A 17,270-nucleotide genomic window follows, 5' to 3' on the forward strand; every position below is an offset into this window, starting at 1 on the left:
GTTGTTTAGATTACAAAGATAAAACAGATAGGATTCTTTGCTACACTTTCTGTACAGGTATTTTGATTTTTAATTCATGCTTATTTAACTCATTAAACGAGATTATTTTTTGTTCAATGAGCCATATTTATGGTGCTTAAACTGTGAAACTGTATAAAGATATAAACAAATAATTACATTTTTTGTCCTATCAGTGATTTCATTTATCTATATAATATAACTTTATGTCAGCAATGTCTGGCTGAGCCAAACTGCTGGATCAAGTTTATCTATATAATATAACTTTATGTCAGCAATGTCTGGCCGAGCCAAACTGCTGGATCAAGTTTATTTATATAATATAACTTTATGTCAGCAATGTCTGGCCGAGCCAAACTGCTGGATCAAGTTTATCTATATAATATAACTTTATGTCAGCAATGTCTGGCCGAGCCAAACTGCTGGATCAAGTTGGCTGAAATTTTAAATTTGTTGAGGGAACCGAAAAGAACATTGAAGATCTATTTACAATGGTAAAGTTAAATATCAAAAATATCGATAAAAAGAAACAATTATTATATACATAGTTCTTAAACACTATTATACACATAAAAAATATTAGATATGTAAACTTTCATATAATGCCATTGTAGTATACAAGAGTTTAATTGTGTTGATGTATAATGTAGAGATGGGCCTTGTTTTGTAAACGAAAAAACATTTTTTGTAAACGATGCTGTTGTTCAGAAAAAAATCCAACGATGGACGAACAACTTGGATTGTTCAGAGAAATGAAAAAAACATCGTTTTTTAAAAAACAAAAGTAAAAAAAAACGAACCATTTAAAATCTTTCATGAACGAATTATTTTTTTAAAGAAACATATTTTCCAAAAGGTTTTAAACCGAAAGTTTTTACAACAAACACACAATTTTTTCGTACCAACTTATAAATAAACTTTACGTTTCATTACTGAACGAACGATTTTTTCAGAAAAAACTGTTTAAAAACTATCAATGAACGATTTTACTTAACCATCGTTCAGTGACAAAACGAACGAAGTAGATCGAAAATGAACGATAATTTTGAAAATGAACGAAATTCATTTATTTTTGAACGATTGAAAAAGACTAACAAAGTGGGGGTCGTTTCCGAACGATTAAGAAACGAAATGAAAAAAGCCCAGTCCAAGATGTATCCAAAAGTTGATAATCCAAAAGAAAGCTGTAGAGAATTTCAATTCAGAACTCAATGTGAAATATTTTTTACTTTTCCCTTGCTTGTTCTAAACTTAAATATACTATATTAAAAATATTTCTTTTTGCTAAATTTTACTTTGTTTCCCTAAGATGAAGAGCCATTAATTAAACGTTGTGTTTTTGAAACTATTTCAAAATAAACCATTTGCAGTTTATACCAGTGCAGTTTATACCAGTGCAGTTTATACCAGTGCAGTTTATACCAGTGCAGTTTATACCAGTGCAGTTTATACCAGTGCTATCTTATTAATTTATAGTAAGTTGGGTGCTTAAAAAGTAAGCAATTGATTTACTAAAAAATTAATAAAGATTTAAAATCAATTATTTTTCCCCTTGAATAATACAAAAATTCACATTTTAGGGATTGAAAGTTCCTAACTTAGCTTGTGCTCCAAACATGACCGCACTGCAATGGGAATAACAAACTCATTAGAATTGGAACTTTTAAGGAACACAATGGTTTGATTTGATTTGATTTGATTTCTGTAAAAAGTTAATTTAAAGATTTAAACAATCAAAAACAATAATGTGTCAAATATTTTATTACCATAAATACTGTACAGATTGGCACATCGAAAAATGCATCATAAAAGTTTGTTTTTTTACAATTTTTACGACAAAATAGATAAAAGAATTTTCAAAAATAATGATGAATAGGTACCTTTGTAAAAAATATAGCTCTAAAGTATATACGAACATTTTTTAAGTGATTAAATTTTCAAATATATTCATTATGGCGGGAACATTTCTGCTTTTTATTTCAGATACCTCTTCTTCAGTAGGCTAGGATCCACAATCTGTCCAGTTGAACTCTAAACAAAACTTACAAATATTATCTCATTAAAGAATTTTAACATTTTTAAACTTTGCTTAAATAAAATACAACGACGACTTTTTAGGCCAAGAACATTTGCTTAGAATTTAATTAGTATTACATATATATCAAACACGAGACAAGAGTTCAACGAAATATTTTTTCTTTAAAGTAGTTTCTTATTATTGACCTTATTCCATATGCTAACTCTTGTGAGGCTGTGACCCCATTATCCCTATTATCCCTATAATCCCTATTATCTCTATTATCCCTATTATCCCTTTAGACCTGTATATCAGTATACTTAACTACCTGTATATTGTTGATGACCCCAATGAGCTCGTTGATATCCTGAACCTCCTCGTTCATGAGAGCCTCCAGGTCCTCTGCTCGCGACCGTAACCTTGAAAATAGGTAGGTTATATCTTTATAATAAAGCTTTTAACTTTTATATATATATATATTCAATATATATATATATATATTTGTATGTCATCTATAGCTGGCCATAAGGCTTGTCCGAATTCCGAATTGGTTAACATTTCTTAATGGAACCTCTGGGGCCACATAGGCTAAAAAAATCTTCTTCAAAATTCTTTTTTTTTAAATTCCACATCTAACATTCTTAAATTAAAATTAAAATCATTAAATAATTTCTTACTTTTCGTTTTCTGCCTGGAGTTCCTTGTTTTTATTGACAAGCTGACCCTTCCAGGTACAAAGATTTAGCACCTGAAAATAAAAATCAAGTTTAAAATATTTAAAAATGTTCTTATTTATTATTTCTTGGGGTTTCTTTTAATTATTTGAGGATGCTAAAAATTCTTAAGATTCATACTTTAGCACTTTTAAAGAAAAAGTTTAGCACTTTAAAGAAAAGGTTCAGCACTTTAAAGAAAAGGTTCAGAATTTTAAAGAAAAGTTTCAGCACTTTAAAGAAAAGGTTCAGCACTTTAAAGAAAAGGTTCAGCACTTTGAAGAGAAGGTTCAGCACTTTAAAGAAAAGGTTCAGCACTTAAAAGAAAAGGTTCAGCACTTTAAAGAAAAGGTTCAGCACTTTAAAGAAAGGGTTCAGCACTTTAAAGAAAAGGTTCGGCACTTTAAAGAAAAGGTTCAGTACTTTCAATAAAAGATTCATTGTTTGGGCTGTCAATGTACGATGAGTATGGTTTAAAGACCTCATTGTAAAATCGTGTGCCCGAACAAAAATATGTTTGTACCTTCTCTTTCTCTGCTCTGAGTTCTTGTTTTAGTTTCTCTGCCTCCTCTTCATTAACGGCTCCAGAATTCTAAATTAAATAAAACAAAAATAGAATTTGAATTTTTTGTTATTTTTTTTTGATATCCGACGATCATCGTTCGGAATTTTAAAAGTAAAGCCATTCCATGTTTTTATAACAATTAGTTAAAACGGCCATTTTTTGAAAAGGATGACGACACAATTTTAAGAAATGCTCGATTTTCAGATTGACATGCCCAATTAACAACGATACATTTTAAATCTATGTATCTCAGTAACATTGAGAAAGATTTCGTCGTTTCTCAATAACAAGAAAAGCGAAATGGTCTTTTAATTTACTCTCTTATTTCTGCTGCAAAAATAAAAACAGTCCCTTTATTTGAGAAACCGCAATCGATATTTTTCAGATGAAATTGAAATATCGTCAATATTCGTCATTTTTTAAAATAAATTTTTTAAAATTACCTTGTTGTCTTTCCCTCTAGAAACCAGCCATTCTTTCTCTACTTTCAACTAAAATAATTGTAATTAAATTAAGAAAATTTATGATTTTTGACGAAACGAAGCCATAAATTTTTCAAATTTTTATAACAAAAATTGTTAATTAAGAAACATCTGATTTCTAACCTGATCTATTTCCACTTTCATTTTCTTTTCTTCCCTGCACATTTTCTCAACATCTCCACTGAAAGGAAAAGGAAACGTAAACAAACTAATTTTACAATATTTTTGTTTTTTAAAATAGCTCTGTTCAATACCTCCCTCCAACCCCATACCCTCTCTTATTCACTCTCTCCCAACCTCTTTAACAACCTTTCTGCCAACCTCTTCCCCAACCGCCGTCCAATTCCCAACCTTTTTAACAACCTTTCTCCCAACCTCTATCTCATTGCCAACCTCTTTAACAACCTCTATACTATTCCCACCCTCTTTAACAACCTTTCTCCAAACCTCTTTCCCAACCTCAATACCATTTCCAACCTCTTTCCCAACTACTCTTTCAGCATTTCTTCCAACCTCTCTCTTAGGATGACTTCCCAACCGCTTTCCCAAACTCTCTCCCAACCTCTTACCCAAACTCTCTCCCAACGTCTCTTCCAGCATTTCTCCCCACCTATTTCTCAAACTTTCTCCCAACCTTTTTCCCAACCTCTTCCCAACCTCTTCCCAACCTCTTTTCCAACCTCTTTTCCAACCTCTTTTCCAACCTCTTTTCCAACCTCTTTTCCAACCTCTTTCCCAACCTCTTTCCCAACCCCTTTCCCAACCTCTCTCCCAACCACTTTCCCAAACCTCTCATCCAACATCTCTCCCAGCATGTATTCCAGAATGTATCCCAACCCTTTCCCAACCATTCTCCCAATATCTTTTCAAACCTCTCTCCCAACCTCTTTCCCAACCTCTTTCCCAACATCTTTTTCATCATCTTTCCCAACGTCTTTCACAAAATCTTTACCAACCTTTCTCACATTCTGTTTCCCAACCTTGTTCCCAACATCTCTCCCTGCATGTCTCCCAATCTTTCTCTCCCAAACCTCTCTCCTTTCTAATTCCCTCATTAAACCCTCCACCTACCTAAGCTGATCTTTCGCCATCTGTGTTTCGAATAGTTGAGCAGATAAATCTTCTGCTCTACGGGCCAACTGCTCAAACTTTATAGTCCTAAATATTTAAGTACACTTTACATTTTGTATGTACACTGACACCGTACAATTTTGTACTTTGATTGATATTCTAGTAATACACAAGGAGTTCAGTTACCCCCCCGCCCCCCCAACTATTATAAAATAGGAGCTTACAATGACTCAGTGTAAAAGACCATTGAGGACACTATTTTCATTGATTCCCGTAAAGAAAAATCCCTGTCGTTTCGTATACAATCCCTTTAAAACAAAATGCATATAAATACCTGTCCTTTGCTAGTTCTGCCTTCTTCTCCAGTTCTAGAGCAAGGGATTCTAGTTCTTGCTCTAATCTTTCACGTTCTTCACTCTCATTCACAACCTGCAGATAAATATTCAGACAGTGACGACATTTAAAAATGACAAAATTAGAATAAAATATTAGACACTATCTGGAAAATTACAGAAACCTTTAATCAGAAAAAGCCATAAAACCAATAGTAAGTCGGTTTTGAACTTTTGTTTTTTTTTAAACTGACCCAAATTTTAATCGGTATAAAGGTTTTAAACCGAGTTAGATGAATTCTATTGAGAAAATTCAGTTTCCCAAGTTAGTATTATAATTAGGTTGAAACCCTCTATAGACCTCTAGAAACTGATCATTATTGAGTACTCAATTTTTCAAGGAATTTATATTTTCAGCTCGTTTCGTTTCAATTCACCAATTTTTTTAGATTTTTCTTGTTATTCCTAAAAATGGAATCATAATGTAAACTGTACTAAAAAAAAACAAATAATACATGTAGCGATCAACTCAGATATAATTCAAATCTCCATAAAAATTGATATCGACAAATATTGCCATGAAAAAATATTCTTAATTGCATGAATGCAGTACCTGGGCATTGAGATTTGAAACTGTAGCCTGCAATTTTACCAGATTTACCTGGGCATTGAGATTTGAAACTGTAGCCTGCAATTTTACCAGATTTTCTTCATACTCTTCTTTAAGCTCCTAAAGTATATTTTAATGATGACGTAATCCAACGAAAATCCCCTTTAGCCCCCCCCCCCCACCATAGAGTCCGCAGCTTAAGAAAATCCAATAAAAAAATATTCTATTTGCAAAAAAAACCAATTGAATTCCCATTTATCTTACAAGCTTAAAGGGAGTGACCGGCTATGTAAGGTAGTTGAACTGATTATGCAGTGTTGTGGAAAACTTCTTTCGGATTCATTTGAGACATATTAAACTTTTTAAAGATCAGTAAATCCTGAATTTGAGCGCAAAACTCCTACTTTGGGAGTGGATACGTTTTCAGAACTAGTTTTTTTAATTATTAAACAACGACGACATAAAATGTAAAAAAAGTTCTACAGTAAACTACAGACGTCATTGAAAATAAGTTGTCTTGTTCAATTATTAGTTTCTATTTTCTCATTATTCACAAAGATTTTCGCAGATTTTCTAGAATTATTATTGAAAAGACAACATTTGAAGAATTTAAAGAAATCTGCGAAAAAATTTAAAGAAGATAAGAAATTTAATATTATAATGAAAACGAAATAATCGATTTTAGCATTGGTTTATTGACGAATATCTTTTGAGAAATATGTTCCTAACTATCTAATTAGATTACTGTATAATTTTTACTTTATTTTTCGTTGTCGTTATTTAATACCGGCCAAACTTTGTTTAATCAAGTATTATTATATTAATTGTATATCATTAATGATTAAACTGATTATTTTCAATTGTGGTTGGAGGTTTCTCTGCAAAAGAGAGTTGCGCAAATCTTATATAGGGAAACCTATCCGAGGTTATCAGAATTAAACACTTTTAAATCTTAAAAAACGACAAAATCTTCCACATTATCGATCAGATAAAGGTTTACAGCTGGTATACTGTTTTGAACTGGGCAATTGTCATACTGAGTCACTTGAAATGACGATAACAGACCCTTTAAAGTTATTTTCAACCTGATTTGACTTAGACGACTGTTTTTCGTGTGATTCTCTTTCCTACAAAAAAAAAAATTAAATGAAATAAAAAACCTTCTATATAAATAAAAAGCTCTTCTATGTACAGGGTGTCCCACATCAAATTAGACCGCGTCAATGGGTCTAAATTACGATTTTGGGGACAAATCAGAAAATTTAGGACGAATCAATCATTTTGAAAAATTTAATAAATTTTTCGAGTATTATGTGCGTATTTTGGCGTTAAAGATTGGAGATAATCTAATATGATATGGGACGCTCTGTATATATTTCTATATATGCTAGCTACAGCTGGCCAAACGGCTGAATTATTATCAGGGAACCCATGGGTGCCAGGGGGGTAACATAAGACAAAAACATTCAAATTTTTTTCAAAATTCGAAATTTTTATTCTTTTTAATTCAAATTTTTTTTCAAGATTCGAACTTTTCCACGAGCAACGCCGGGCACTTCAGCTAGTTTAATATAATACAATTTCATGTGAATTTTTTAAAAATTAACGAATTTTTAAAAATTATGTTTTTACCTGAATAAGCTTATCATTGTCCATTGATAAAATTTTGACGGATTGAACCAGCTCAGCAATATTTTTCTCTAAAATTGCATTAAATACTAATTTCTAAAATTCTAAAATTCTAATTCTAAATTCTAATTTCCCCAAAAATCAGAAACCGAGTAAGACTTTAAATTAAAATATATATTTTTATTTTGATAAAGTTTTATGCATTCCTAATTTCGATTTTTCTTCTGCCCACGTTTTGCGCTCCTCTGTCAGCTGATGATCGGCCATTTTCTTTTCTTCGGCCATCTTGGATTTTTCTTCTTCCCAGATTTCTTCCTCTCGATAAAGCCGTTCAACCTGAATTAAGTTATCAAATTCGGGTTTCTTTAAAATAAAATTCAATGATGAGAATTAAGAAAACCATAATTTTTGGCTATAAGCTTTGCAGATTAAAAAAGAAGAAAAAATGCCAAGTTGCAAAAAAAATATTATGAAATCGTTCTTCGTGAGTTGTGACGTACATATACAGAGTTAAATTGAAATACTTCCGATGGTTATTCCTGAGTTTAGTTTAATTTTGTATTTAATAATAAGATGCGCAGATTATCAAATTCTATTGTATTAACTGTCCATAAAGTCATTTTTGAACAGTTTGCAAAGATTTGCAAAATGAATTCTGTAAATTCCTGATTCTTCTTGGAAATAAAGTGCATATGGCTCATTTCAAGTCCAACCTTATAGATTTCACAGACAGGACAAGTGAGGTTTAACTTTTTCAAGTCTTGCAGTAACATTTGATACAACAGGGCTTTTATCTGTAGATTTTAACCAAATGCGCGAAAAAAAATATCGGAGAGGCTGTACAGTGCAGTGTACTCATTCAAAAAATGCGTCAAACAAAGATTTTTGGAAAGCTTGCAAGTACAGTGTACAGTGAGTTTATCAAAAAAGAAACCTCCCCTGCACTATCTTAGCAAATCTGTGGTTAAAACTAATCTAGAGTTTTGGCTAATTCCAGATTGATATATTTCAATATCTACCTTTAACTAAAAAGGTTGGTGATTGCCAAGATAATTATTACTAATATAAAGATCCGTTAGAAAAATGAAGTTATGGGATTCAATTTCTATCAAAGTTTTAAAAGATTCTATTAAAGTTTTTTGAGAATTTATCAAAGCTTCATGAGATTCTATCAAAGTTTTATGGGGTTAAATTGAAATTTTATGAGATTCTATAAAGCTTTTAGAGATTTTATCAAAGTTTATTGAGATAATATCAAAGTTTTATGAGATTGTATCAAGGTTGTAGGAGATCATACCAAAGATTATGAGATTACATCAAGTTTTCTGAGTTCCTATTAATGCTAAGTTAAGTTTCTAGAGAATCAATTTAAACAATATTTTTTCAGATTCTTTCCGAGATTTTGATATAACGAAAACAACGCTAGGATTTTTCTAACACAGCTATAAAACTGAATTTACCTCGTCTACGAATTCTTGATTAGCTTTCATCAATCCAACCCTCTCAGCTCTCCAGTCTCGATTACTCTCTAAACACAAATATTTTTTATTTGACACTTTGGTCCATCTTAAAGGGACTGTAAACGTTATTTCTAGCGACCCTCCATTGATTTACAACGGAACACTTTTTTACTTAAGAAATAATCGAGAAATTATTAGAATTTATAACTTTTCAAGCTAGAAATACGACGTTATCTTCCACATTTCTGATCAGAGTAAGGTTTCAAAGGTATCCTTGTGAATCAGGTATGCCCCTCTGTTTCTTTTTTTAATGGAGGGTCACTTAAATTTACTATAACAGCCCCTGCAGACGATATTTCAAGTAAACCTCCATTAAATTGGGCGTCACATGAAATTAATAAGAATTCCAGGCTAATATACAAACTAATAAATTATATTCTGAAGAAAAAATTCAGGAGTTTACTTAGTACTCTTTCAAATTCTAAAATCTTTATATCTAAGGTTACAAAAAATCATACTTAGAGGCCCTGGCAACACTTGCAAGGTTGGCCCGGTCATTTCTATTAATGTAGATTACCTAGAAGCTTCTTGCTCTCTGTGGCGAGTTCTACGTTAGCTTCTAGAAGCTTTTCCATCTCAAGCTCTAGATCATGTTTCTCAGAACTCAGCTTACGGATCTCATGAGTTGCCTGAACAGCAAATAGTTTAACCCACAACTTTGGAGTCATTGAAAGAAATTACGAAATGTCGTCTTGACAATTTATCAATGGTTTTTATACTATTATTATAGCTTTGGGACCAATGCATTGTCCAGGGTACTCATATTTACTCCCACTGTTTACCCACACTTGGCCTTAAATTACAATTTAGCGTTTTTTCTACAAAATTTGACCCACTCAACTTAGAATCTCAAAACCAAGCTAAGAACATTCCCGCGGGTCTTTCGAGTTCCCCAATGAAAATTTGAGACAATGCAGAATATAAAAATTAAGCCAATCAGCAAATTAACAACAGGGTCTAGATCAAGCATAGATCTCAATATCATCAAAACAAGTGCATGTCCCGATTCACAACGGTAACCTTTAAAGGTTTTTCTGATCCGGGAGGAAAAAATATTGTGCTTTCTATACATTTTACAACTAACATCAACAGAATTCAACCATTTTTTAATAAAAACACGATATAGATGTGATTTAAAGGGTACTGCTGTGAATCGGACATGGCACGAGTTCTCAGCTAAGAGTGTTCGATTGGGAGAACTGTCTCAGGTCAATTTGGATATGATGACGAAACCAGTGTTTGTATTTATGTTTTATTAAAACCCATTAAAGGGACTGCAGTAGTCGTAATTTAAAGTGACACTCAAAGCACTCAGCACAGATGACAATGCCCGAATAGCTACGGTACCCTTAACATCTTTATCTTATTATCAATGTGGAAGATATTGTCGTTTTTCTAGGTTTAAAAGTATTTAATTCCGATGATTCCGATGTCTTCCTGCAATAGAAGAGTGCAAATCACTGTTGTAGAGAAACCAGAATCAAAATAATTTGATGTCAAAATTTTAATTATTGAATTCTAATTGATAATTAATCAGACAAGTGCTTTTAAGTGTAAGGTTGTAAGTCGTGCATTGAAAACTTTGCTTGGAGGGTCACTTGAAATTACGCTTTTAGTTCTTTTAATAAAAAAATTGTCAACACGACCAATCCATCTTATTTTGACATAAGTCCATTAAAATAATTGAGAACATAACCATGCATAAATTGACTAAAAATAAAAATAAAAAGTTCTAAATGACAGAATAATTGTTTAGTTACTTAACTGCCGGAATGCCGGATAAATCATAAGTCAATTGATTAAATTGATTAAATTGATTGGTCTTAATTGACGATCTTGAATTCGTTAAATTCCACGATTTGAAGGTTAAATTCTTCATCCTGTATTTTGCACATATTTAACATAATCTTGTCTGTTTGTCAATGATGTAAAACTCAAAAAAATGTTCAAGAAAAAATACGAAATTTTACAGTTTATTTCAGAACTTTGGAGACATCGAAAGAATTCATTTAATGGCGTTTTGACAATTTTTCCATATTTTTTTTAAATCTCGAGCAGTAGTTGAAAAAATAAGTAAATAGCCATGAACTTTAAAGAGTTCCATCTAATTATTCAATTAGGATACTAAATATCTGCAGCATTCCATTATCAGCAAGTTTAGAAAACAACAGTTTATAAATTCTTCCGGTGTCTTCGAAGTTCTGGAATAAACTGTATTATTGTGGTTGTTTTCAGAGAAACGCTGAATTTTAACAGCAAAAAATCCTAAAATATCAATTCAGAATATAAATAAAAACAATTCACCTTGTTTAATAATTTTTGATAATTATTTGTGATACTCCGAATCTCCCGAGCAGTTGAGGGGCTGGGACTATTAGCAGCTAGACTTAGGTTACTAAAATATTTTAAATTAACCATTTACTTTAAAAATTGGAAAAGTCACTTTAAAGTGCGATTAACGATTGATAAAGTTAACTTGCTAAATAAAAAGCCACGAGCCAAGCTTTTTAGGAAAGACTTAGAATTGTCGACACTCGAGTTTACGTCACTATTCTAATTAAGGATCTATCAATAATTTTACGTTGATAGTTGATAAATTACAGTTAAACAATTTTTTAAACTGTGCAGTTACCTCATGCTGATAGATCTATTAAGATCTGTCGGGGTTTCGTCTCCATTTTGCAACACTTGAATTGGATTGGCACGAAAATAATTTTTCCCGCCATTTTCTGATCGTTCCGCAGCATTTTTAGCATGCCGCGCTTTCAAAAATCCGCCATGTTCCGCCCTGGAGGGGTTTAATGATGACGTTGTACTACTGAAACTGCTCACACTGAAAAAGACCAATACAAATAACATGTTACAGACAACAGGGGTTCAAGGTTTATAAGATCATTCAATGACTCGAAAAAAATTGTAAATCAGAAGTTGTTAATCATAGTTTTTCTTAGGTAACAAACAATAATTAAATAAAAAACTACTGTACAATTTAACAAAAACCTAACATGAAAACTTATATCACGTAGTAAATTGAGTATTTGAATCGGAAACAAAACATTAGGCGATAAAAAAAGCTTTTTAAATCTCAGTCTTGCAAAGAAATGTTCTCAGTTTAATCAGGAGAAAGTTTTTTTGTACTTGAAAAATAAGTCATAACTCGAAGTATCATTATCATCTATAAAATAACGAATTAACTTCTGTTCAATGATTTTGCACTCAAGGTTTATTATGATCGTGAACTAAATATTCTTTTTACCTAAATGTATCTTCTGTCTCACTATCAGGATTACTGAAATCAAATGAACATTAAACACATTTGTAAAATAAAATATAAATTTTTCTATCATATAGATTCTTGTGAATCTTTAAATTAATTTATACGTCGCTCCCTCCCCGGGAGTTTCTCATATTTGAATTAATTTTTGGACAAACATAGGGCGGCTCAGTATCATGTTTATTTTTCTTAAATGTTTACAAAACATTTACGGTTTGTTTATGTTTTTAACAGTATAGGTTTTTATTTGCGTTTATTTCTAGCATGAGTCATATTTAAGGTAGTAAACCTTCATTTTATTGCATGTTTGAGGAGAGTAAAATTGAAAGAAAAATGTTAGATAAACATCAATTAAAGTTTTACCTAAAATATTTTTGTTTGAAGGGTCGGAACACGTAATGTTTAAGTGACCCTCCATGCAAAGATGTCAATACCCGATTCACAAGGGTACCTTTAAAACCATTATCTGATCAATAAGGAGGAAGATATTGACGTTTTTTTTTTATTAAAATAGACTAATTTGTATCATTCCTTTAGGATTCCTACAGTAGAAATGGGCAAGTTAATTTTGTACAGAAACCAATTGAAAATAATCAGTTTTAGATTAAAATTAATATTTACATTAAATATTATAATTGATCAGACAATGGTTTTAAGGGTACCGTTGTTAATCGGGAATTGTCATCTTTGCATTGAAAGTTACTTGAATTACGTTTTAAATCTCTTTTATTAGTTATCGAAGATCTAATATGGTACTTCACCGAAATATGTTAAAATCACTTATTTTGGAACTATCTTCATAACAATAGCAACGTAATTAATATATAATAAATTAATAAATAAAGAATTAAAGAAATTATCACTTCAACGAAAAGGTTCCCAAGACTACTGTGTCGTTTTAATTTTTCTAGATATCTGTAGCTTTTTAATTTAATCTCTATATCTTTGCAACCTGATGTTGTTTACATTTAATAATTCAAACCTAGTTCATTTGATCATTTGATCATTGTGCTGCAAAGCTATAAGAATAAGAAGATCTGACTTTGGTGCAAAGACTCAATTCCTTTGTAAATCTCTATATAAATTTAGCTTGTCTGTCTGTTTGTATCCAATAAACGTCAAAACGGCAGAACCGATCGGGCCCACAAGGAAGGTTTATGAATGACAAAAATAAAAAAATGTGTTTTAAAGTTTTTTAATTTTGTAAAAAAAATTAATTTGTAAAAATCCGCAAAATCTTTTTATTCTTTGTTTTAAAATGTAAACAAAAAGAACATGTTCACAATTTAAATAGAAGATGGGCGCAAAGCGCCCTAAAAGCCTAGTATAATAAAAATAAATTATTTAATTTTAAAATCAAACTGCACTTAAGTTTAATTAAAGTTAATAATTTTATGCAAAGAAAGCATGATATGCGATTGAATTACAATTTTTATCAAAAAAAAACTTTTTTCGCAATATCGAACATTTCGAAAATTTGATTTTCAAATCTCCCTGTTGCAAAGTGGTATGTGTATATGTTTGTGAGTCTGCCATTTAAATGTATGGATATTGTCATGAGATTGAGAGAGAGAGTTTAGTGTTAAAGAGACTATAGTCCCAAAACTCAAAATTCGAGTAGTTTACATCTAATCCTAAGAGAAAAATGAAATTTTGGAAAAACTGAAAAATAACGATAAAAAAGCTGTTTTCAAAATTTTGTCTAAACAATGAAATTTGAGGACATTTACTTTAAGTTCTCGTAAGAAGAGTCTTTGCACTTTCAAGTATTAGTGTGAGTTAGATAAATGTGTCACGGTAATTTAAAGGAACTGATACTAAAGGAAGGATACGATTTTTGGACCCCCCATCCCCCCTTCCTCCCCTCCGATCAATTTTTTTAAATGACGTCTTATTTTTCAGCAAAATTATTATTATTTTTTTTAATTATTTTAGGATTAGGTTAGGTTACGACAATTTCTGGGCCGAGCGCTGCGGCTAGGACAGAATAGGGGGCCGAGCGCCGCGGCTAGGACAGGTTAGGGGCCTAGATCCATGTACAAAATTGATAGGAGGGGGGAGGGGGGTCCAAAAATCGTTCTCTAGGAAATTACCCTTAAATTTTCTAATCTCTATATCTTTTTAACCTGATGGTGTAAACCTGCATGGTATTATATCTGATCTATAATATAAAATTCATAGTTGGAAATATCTGTGGTCTAAGACATCGGTTTGCAAAGATGTAGGGATGAGAAAATCAAAGTTCGTTGCAAGGACTCAATTCTTTCCAGTAATACAGTTAATCTAAACATTCGAACAAATCTTAATTATTATTTATTATTTTTCAGCTTTTTAGTTATATGTTTTGAAAATCTAATATTAGGACCACGACACTTGGTCTTTTTAATGATAAGTTAAAAGTTAATTCTGATACAGATTGGACATACTTTATTCTTGCTAGTTGCCCGTGGTGTGTATATAACTGAGTAAATATGAATAATATCACATATTCGTGTCAAATATCAACATTTATAATACCTGGAGTTGACACATATTCTCGTCACTCCTCGTTCTTCATGAATCCGCGCCATTGACATCTTATTTCACTTTTCATCAACTAGAATCTCACTTTTTCCTTTTCAGGTTATTTATCTGTTTCCTTCTAATGTTTGAGAATGCTGTATCCTGTTTACCAGCCTGTCATATAACGTTTATGATTTTCCAGAAATTGGGCGGGAAATTTCTCAGAAAATCCGCGAATAGTTTTGGGAGCCTGAAATGTACACTGTACACTGACCACCGGCCTTGACGGATTCCAAGAAGAGCGTCCAGGAGGACTACACACCATACACACTCATGACACAGGGTTGTGTAGCATAAAGTAGAATGAGAAGTAGTTGTTGAGATACAACTTTCACTTGAAATATGCATCAACAATTTATTCTGCAATCCACCATCCGCTGGACTCTTGTCTGAAACGTGAATAGAACATGAATACCATGAATACGACATGAAAAATTCGTTTATTGCATCATCAGCCAATTTGAAATTATCTTCCTAAATTGCAACTTTAAGTGCCTTTTTACACATATTAAATGCAAATCTTGAAAGAATTGTTTTATTTCATTTTTCGTTCATAATTTGACCATATGTTACTTTGGATGTCTTTGCAAATTCATTTTAAACAAACGCAAAAATAATTAAACAATACTGATGATAAACATATTAGTATTAAAGATAAAAATAATAATAATGATAATACTAATAATAATAATAATAATAATAATATTAACTAGTACATTTATGTAATAAGGAGTTAGTGTATAATTTTTCTACCAAAATTGTTTTACTTCCAAAATTAGAGCGCTAAAGAATTTATCAAATTGTTAAATTATTATGAACATTAAATCTAATAATATGTCAAATTAATGAATAATGGAGAAATGTTTTTAGAAACATTAAATACATTTTAAGACCAAAAAATTATTTATGGTCATGTTTCCTTGCTGTATCTATCTATCTATCTTTGCATGCATCTATTTATCTATGCATTTATCTATATATCTATGTAATGCATTTATAGGAATATGTATATGGACAGATATATGTATCTGTTCATATACATGTTCTTATTTAAATCCAGATCAATCTATCATGTATCTATGTATCAATATATATCTATGTAACTATGTATCAATATATATCTATATATCTATGTCTAAATGTCTAAATGTATTTATCTATGTATATGTCTTAAATATTTTGTTATGTATTGTCTATGCATTTGTCATCATGATGTATCTTTGTATCAATTTATCTATGTATTTGTTTATGTATTGTCTATGCATGCATAATGCATATATATATATATCTAGGTTTCCTTATATCAGATATATAAATATCTATAAAACTGCTTTCAATATTCAACAGATGTAAACTGTCATTGCCATCACTTTCAGTCCTTTTCAGAAGATAAAGGAGACACGTGAAATAGATATTAATCTTTCATTCGGAATTCGGGCTTATTAAGCAGGGACTTGTACACTTGCCACAAACTCTTTTTTTCTAAACCTTTTTTGTACAACCTGATATCTAGTATATATACATGTTCCTATATAAATCCAGATCCATCTATCATGTATCTATGTATCTATGCCTCTATGAATCTATGTTTTTATGTATCAATATATATCTATGTATCTATGTATCCCTCTGCATCCCTCTGCATCCCTCTGCATCCCTCTCTATCCCTCTACATCCCTCTGCATCCCACTGCATCCCTCTGCATCCCTCTATACCCCTCTGCATCCCACTGCATCCCTCTGCATCCCTCTGCATCCCTCTGCATCCCTCTGCATCCCTCTGCATCCCTCTGCATCCCTCTGTATCCCTCTGCATCCCTCTGCATCCCTCTGTATCCCTCTGTATCCCTCTGCATCCCTCTGCATCCCTCTGCATCCCTCTGCATCCCTCTGCATCCCTCTGCATCCCTCTGCATCCCTCTGCATCCCTCTGCATCCCTCTCCATCCCTCTGCATCCCTCTCCATTTATTTGAATGATGTAAAGGCTTGCATTTCATGCCTTACCAGAGTTTCTTTTTATTCTTAAATCCAAGTTTCAAATTTCTAATTGAGAAACTTATATACACATTACACAAGAATTTAAATATAATCCGGTTCAACTGTTGATGCTAGTAGTGTACAGGGTGTCCTGCATTTCAATCCACATTCACATATTACAGAGTGTCCAGAAAAATAATCCTCAATGGCATAAACTCCTCATTGAAATTTTACAGGGTAATTTTAATATGAAAAATGTTTTAGATTGAAACTTCTTAGTGGATAAGATGGAGCTATAAAAAAAATTGATTTGTAAAAAACACACAAATTTAGACAATATAACATTATTTTGTAAAAATTAATTTAAAAAACATTTTGGTATTTCTTAGTCAGTGTCTCTTTGTTTTAGATTAGAACAAAGGATCTCCTAGTCGTAATCCAAAGAAAAAATCATGAATTTTTCTCTCTACAAATCCTCATAATTACCCCCCCCCCCCCCC

General features: G+C 31.6%; 1 protein-coding gene across 2 annotated transcripts in view; it reads right to left on the reverse strand.

Moving 5' to 3' along the window:
• Window positions 1–1,761: 1,761 nt before the first annotated feature.
• Window positions 1,762–17,270, reverse strand: part of LOC111694840 (golgin subfamily A member 6-like protein 22) — a 31,539-nt gene continuing 16,030 nt past the window's right edge. For both annotated transcript variants that reach the window (XM_023463873.1, XM_023463872.1), the window contains exons 2-19: window positions 14,749–15,182; window positions 12,214–12,246; window positions 11,590–11,790; window positions 11,262–11,352; window positions 9,475–9,586; window positions 8,898–8,965; window positions 7,644–7,773; window positions 7,441–7,508; window positions 6,894–6,935; window positions 5,860–5,928; window positions 5,201–5,295; window positions 4,867–4,953; window positions 3,919–3,976; window positions 3,757–3,804; window positions 3,272–3,340; window positions 2,713–2,783; window positions 2,364–2,454; window positions 1,762–2,049 (exon numbers count right to left, since the gene is read on the reverse strand). In XM_023463873.1, coding sequence (XP_023319641.1) covers window positions 1,993–2,049; window positions 2,364–2,454; window positions 2,713–2,783; window positions 3,272–3,340; window positions 3,757–3,804; window positions 3,919–3,976; window positions 4,867–4,953; window positions 5,201–5,295; window positions 5,860–5,928; window positions 6,894–6,935; window positions 7,441–7,508; window positions 7,644–7,773; window positions 8,898–8,965; window positions 9,475–9,586; window positions 11,262–11,352; window positions 11,590–11,790; window positions 12,214–12,246; window positions 14,749–14,807 — 1,449 coding nt within the window. In that variant the 5' untranslated portion in view covers window positions 14,808–15,182 and the 3' untranslated portion in view covers window positions 1,762–1,992. The remainder of the gene's footprint in view (window positions 2,050–2,363; window positions 2,455–2,712; window positions 2,784–3,271; window positions 3,341–3,756; window positions 3,805–3,918; window positions 3,977–4,866; window positions 4,954–5,200; window positions 5,296–5,859; window positions 5,929–6,893; window positions 6,936–7,440; window positions 7,509–7,643; window positions 7,774–8,897; window positions 8,966–9,474; window positions 9,587–11,261; window positions 11,353–11,589; window positions 11,791–12,213; window positions 12,247–14,748; window positions 15,183–17,270) is intronic.

Source organism: Eurytemora carolleeae, unplaced genomic scaffold, assembly GCF_000591075.1.
Source record: "Eurytemora carolleeae unplaced genomic scaffold, Eaff_2.0 scaffold67, whole genome shotgun sequence".
Lineage (NCBI taxonomy): Eukaryota > Metazoa > Arthropoda > Copepoda > Calanoida > Temoridae > Eurytemora > Eurytemora carolleeae.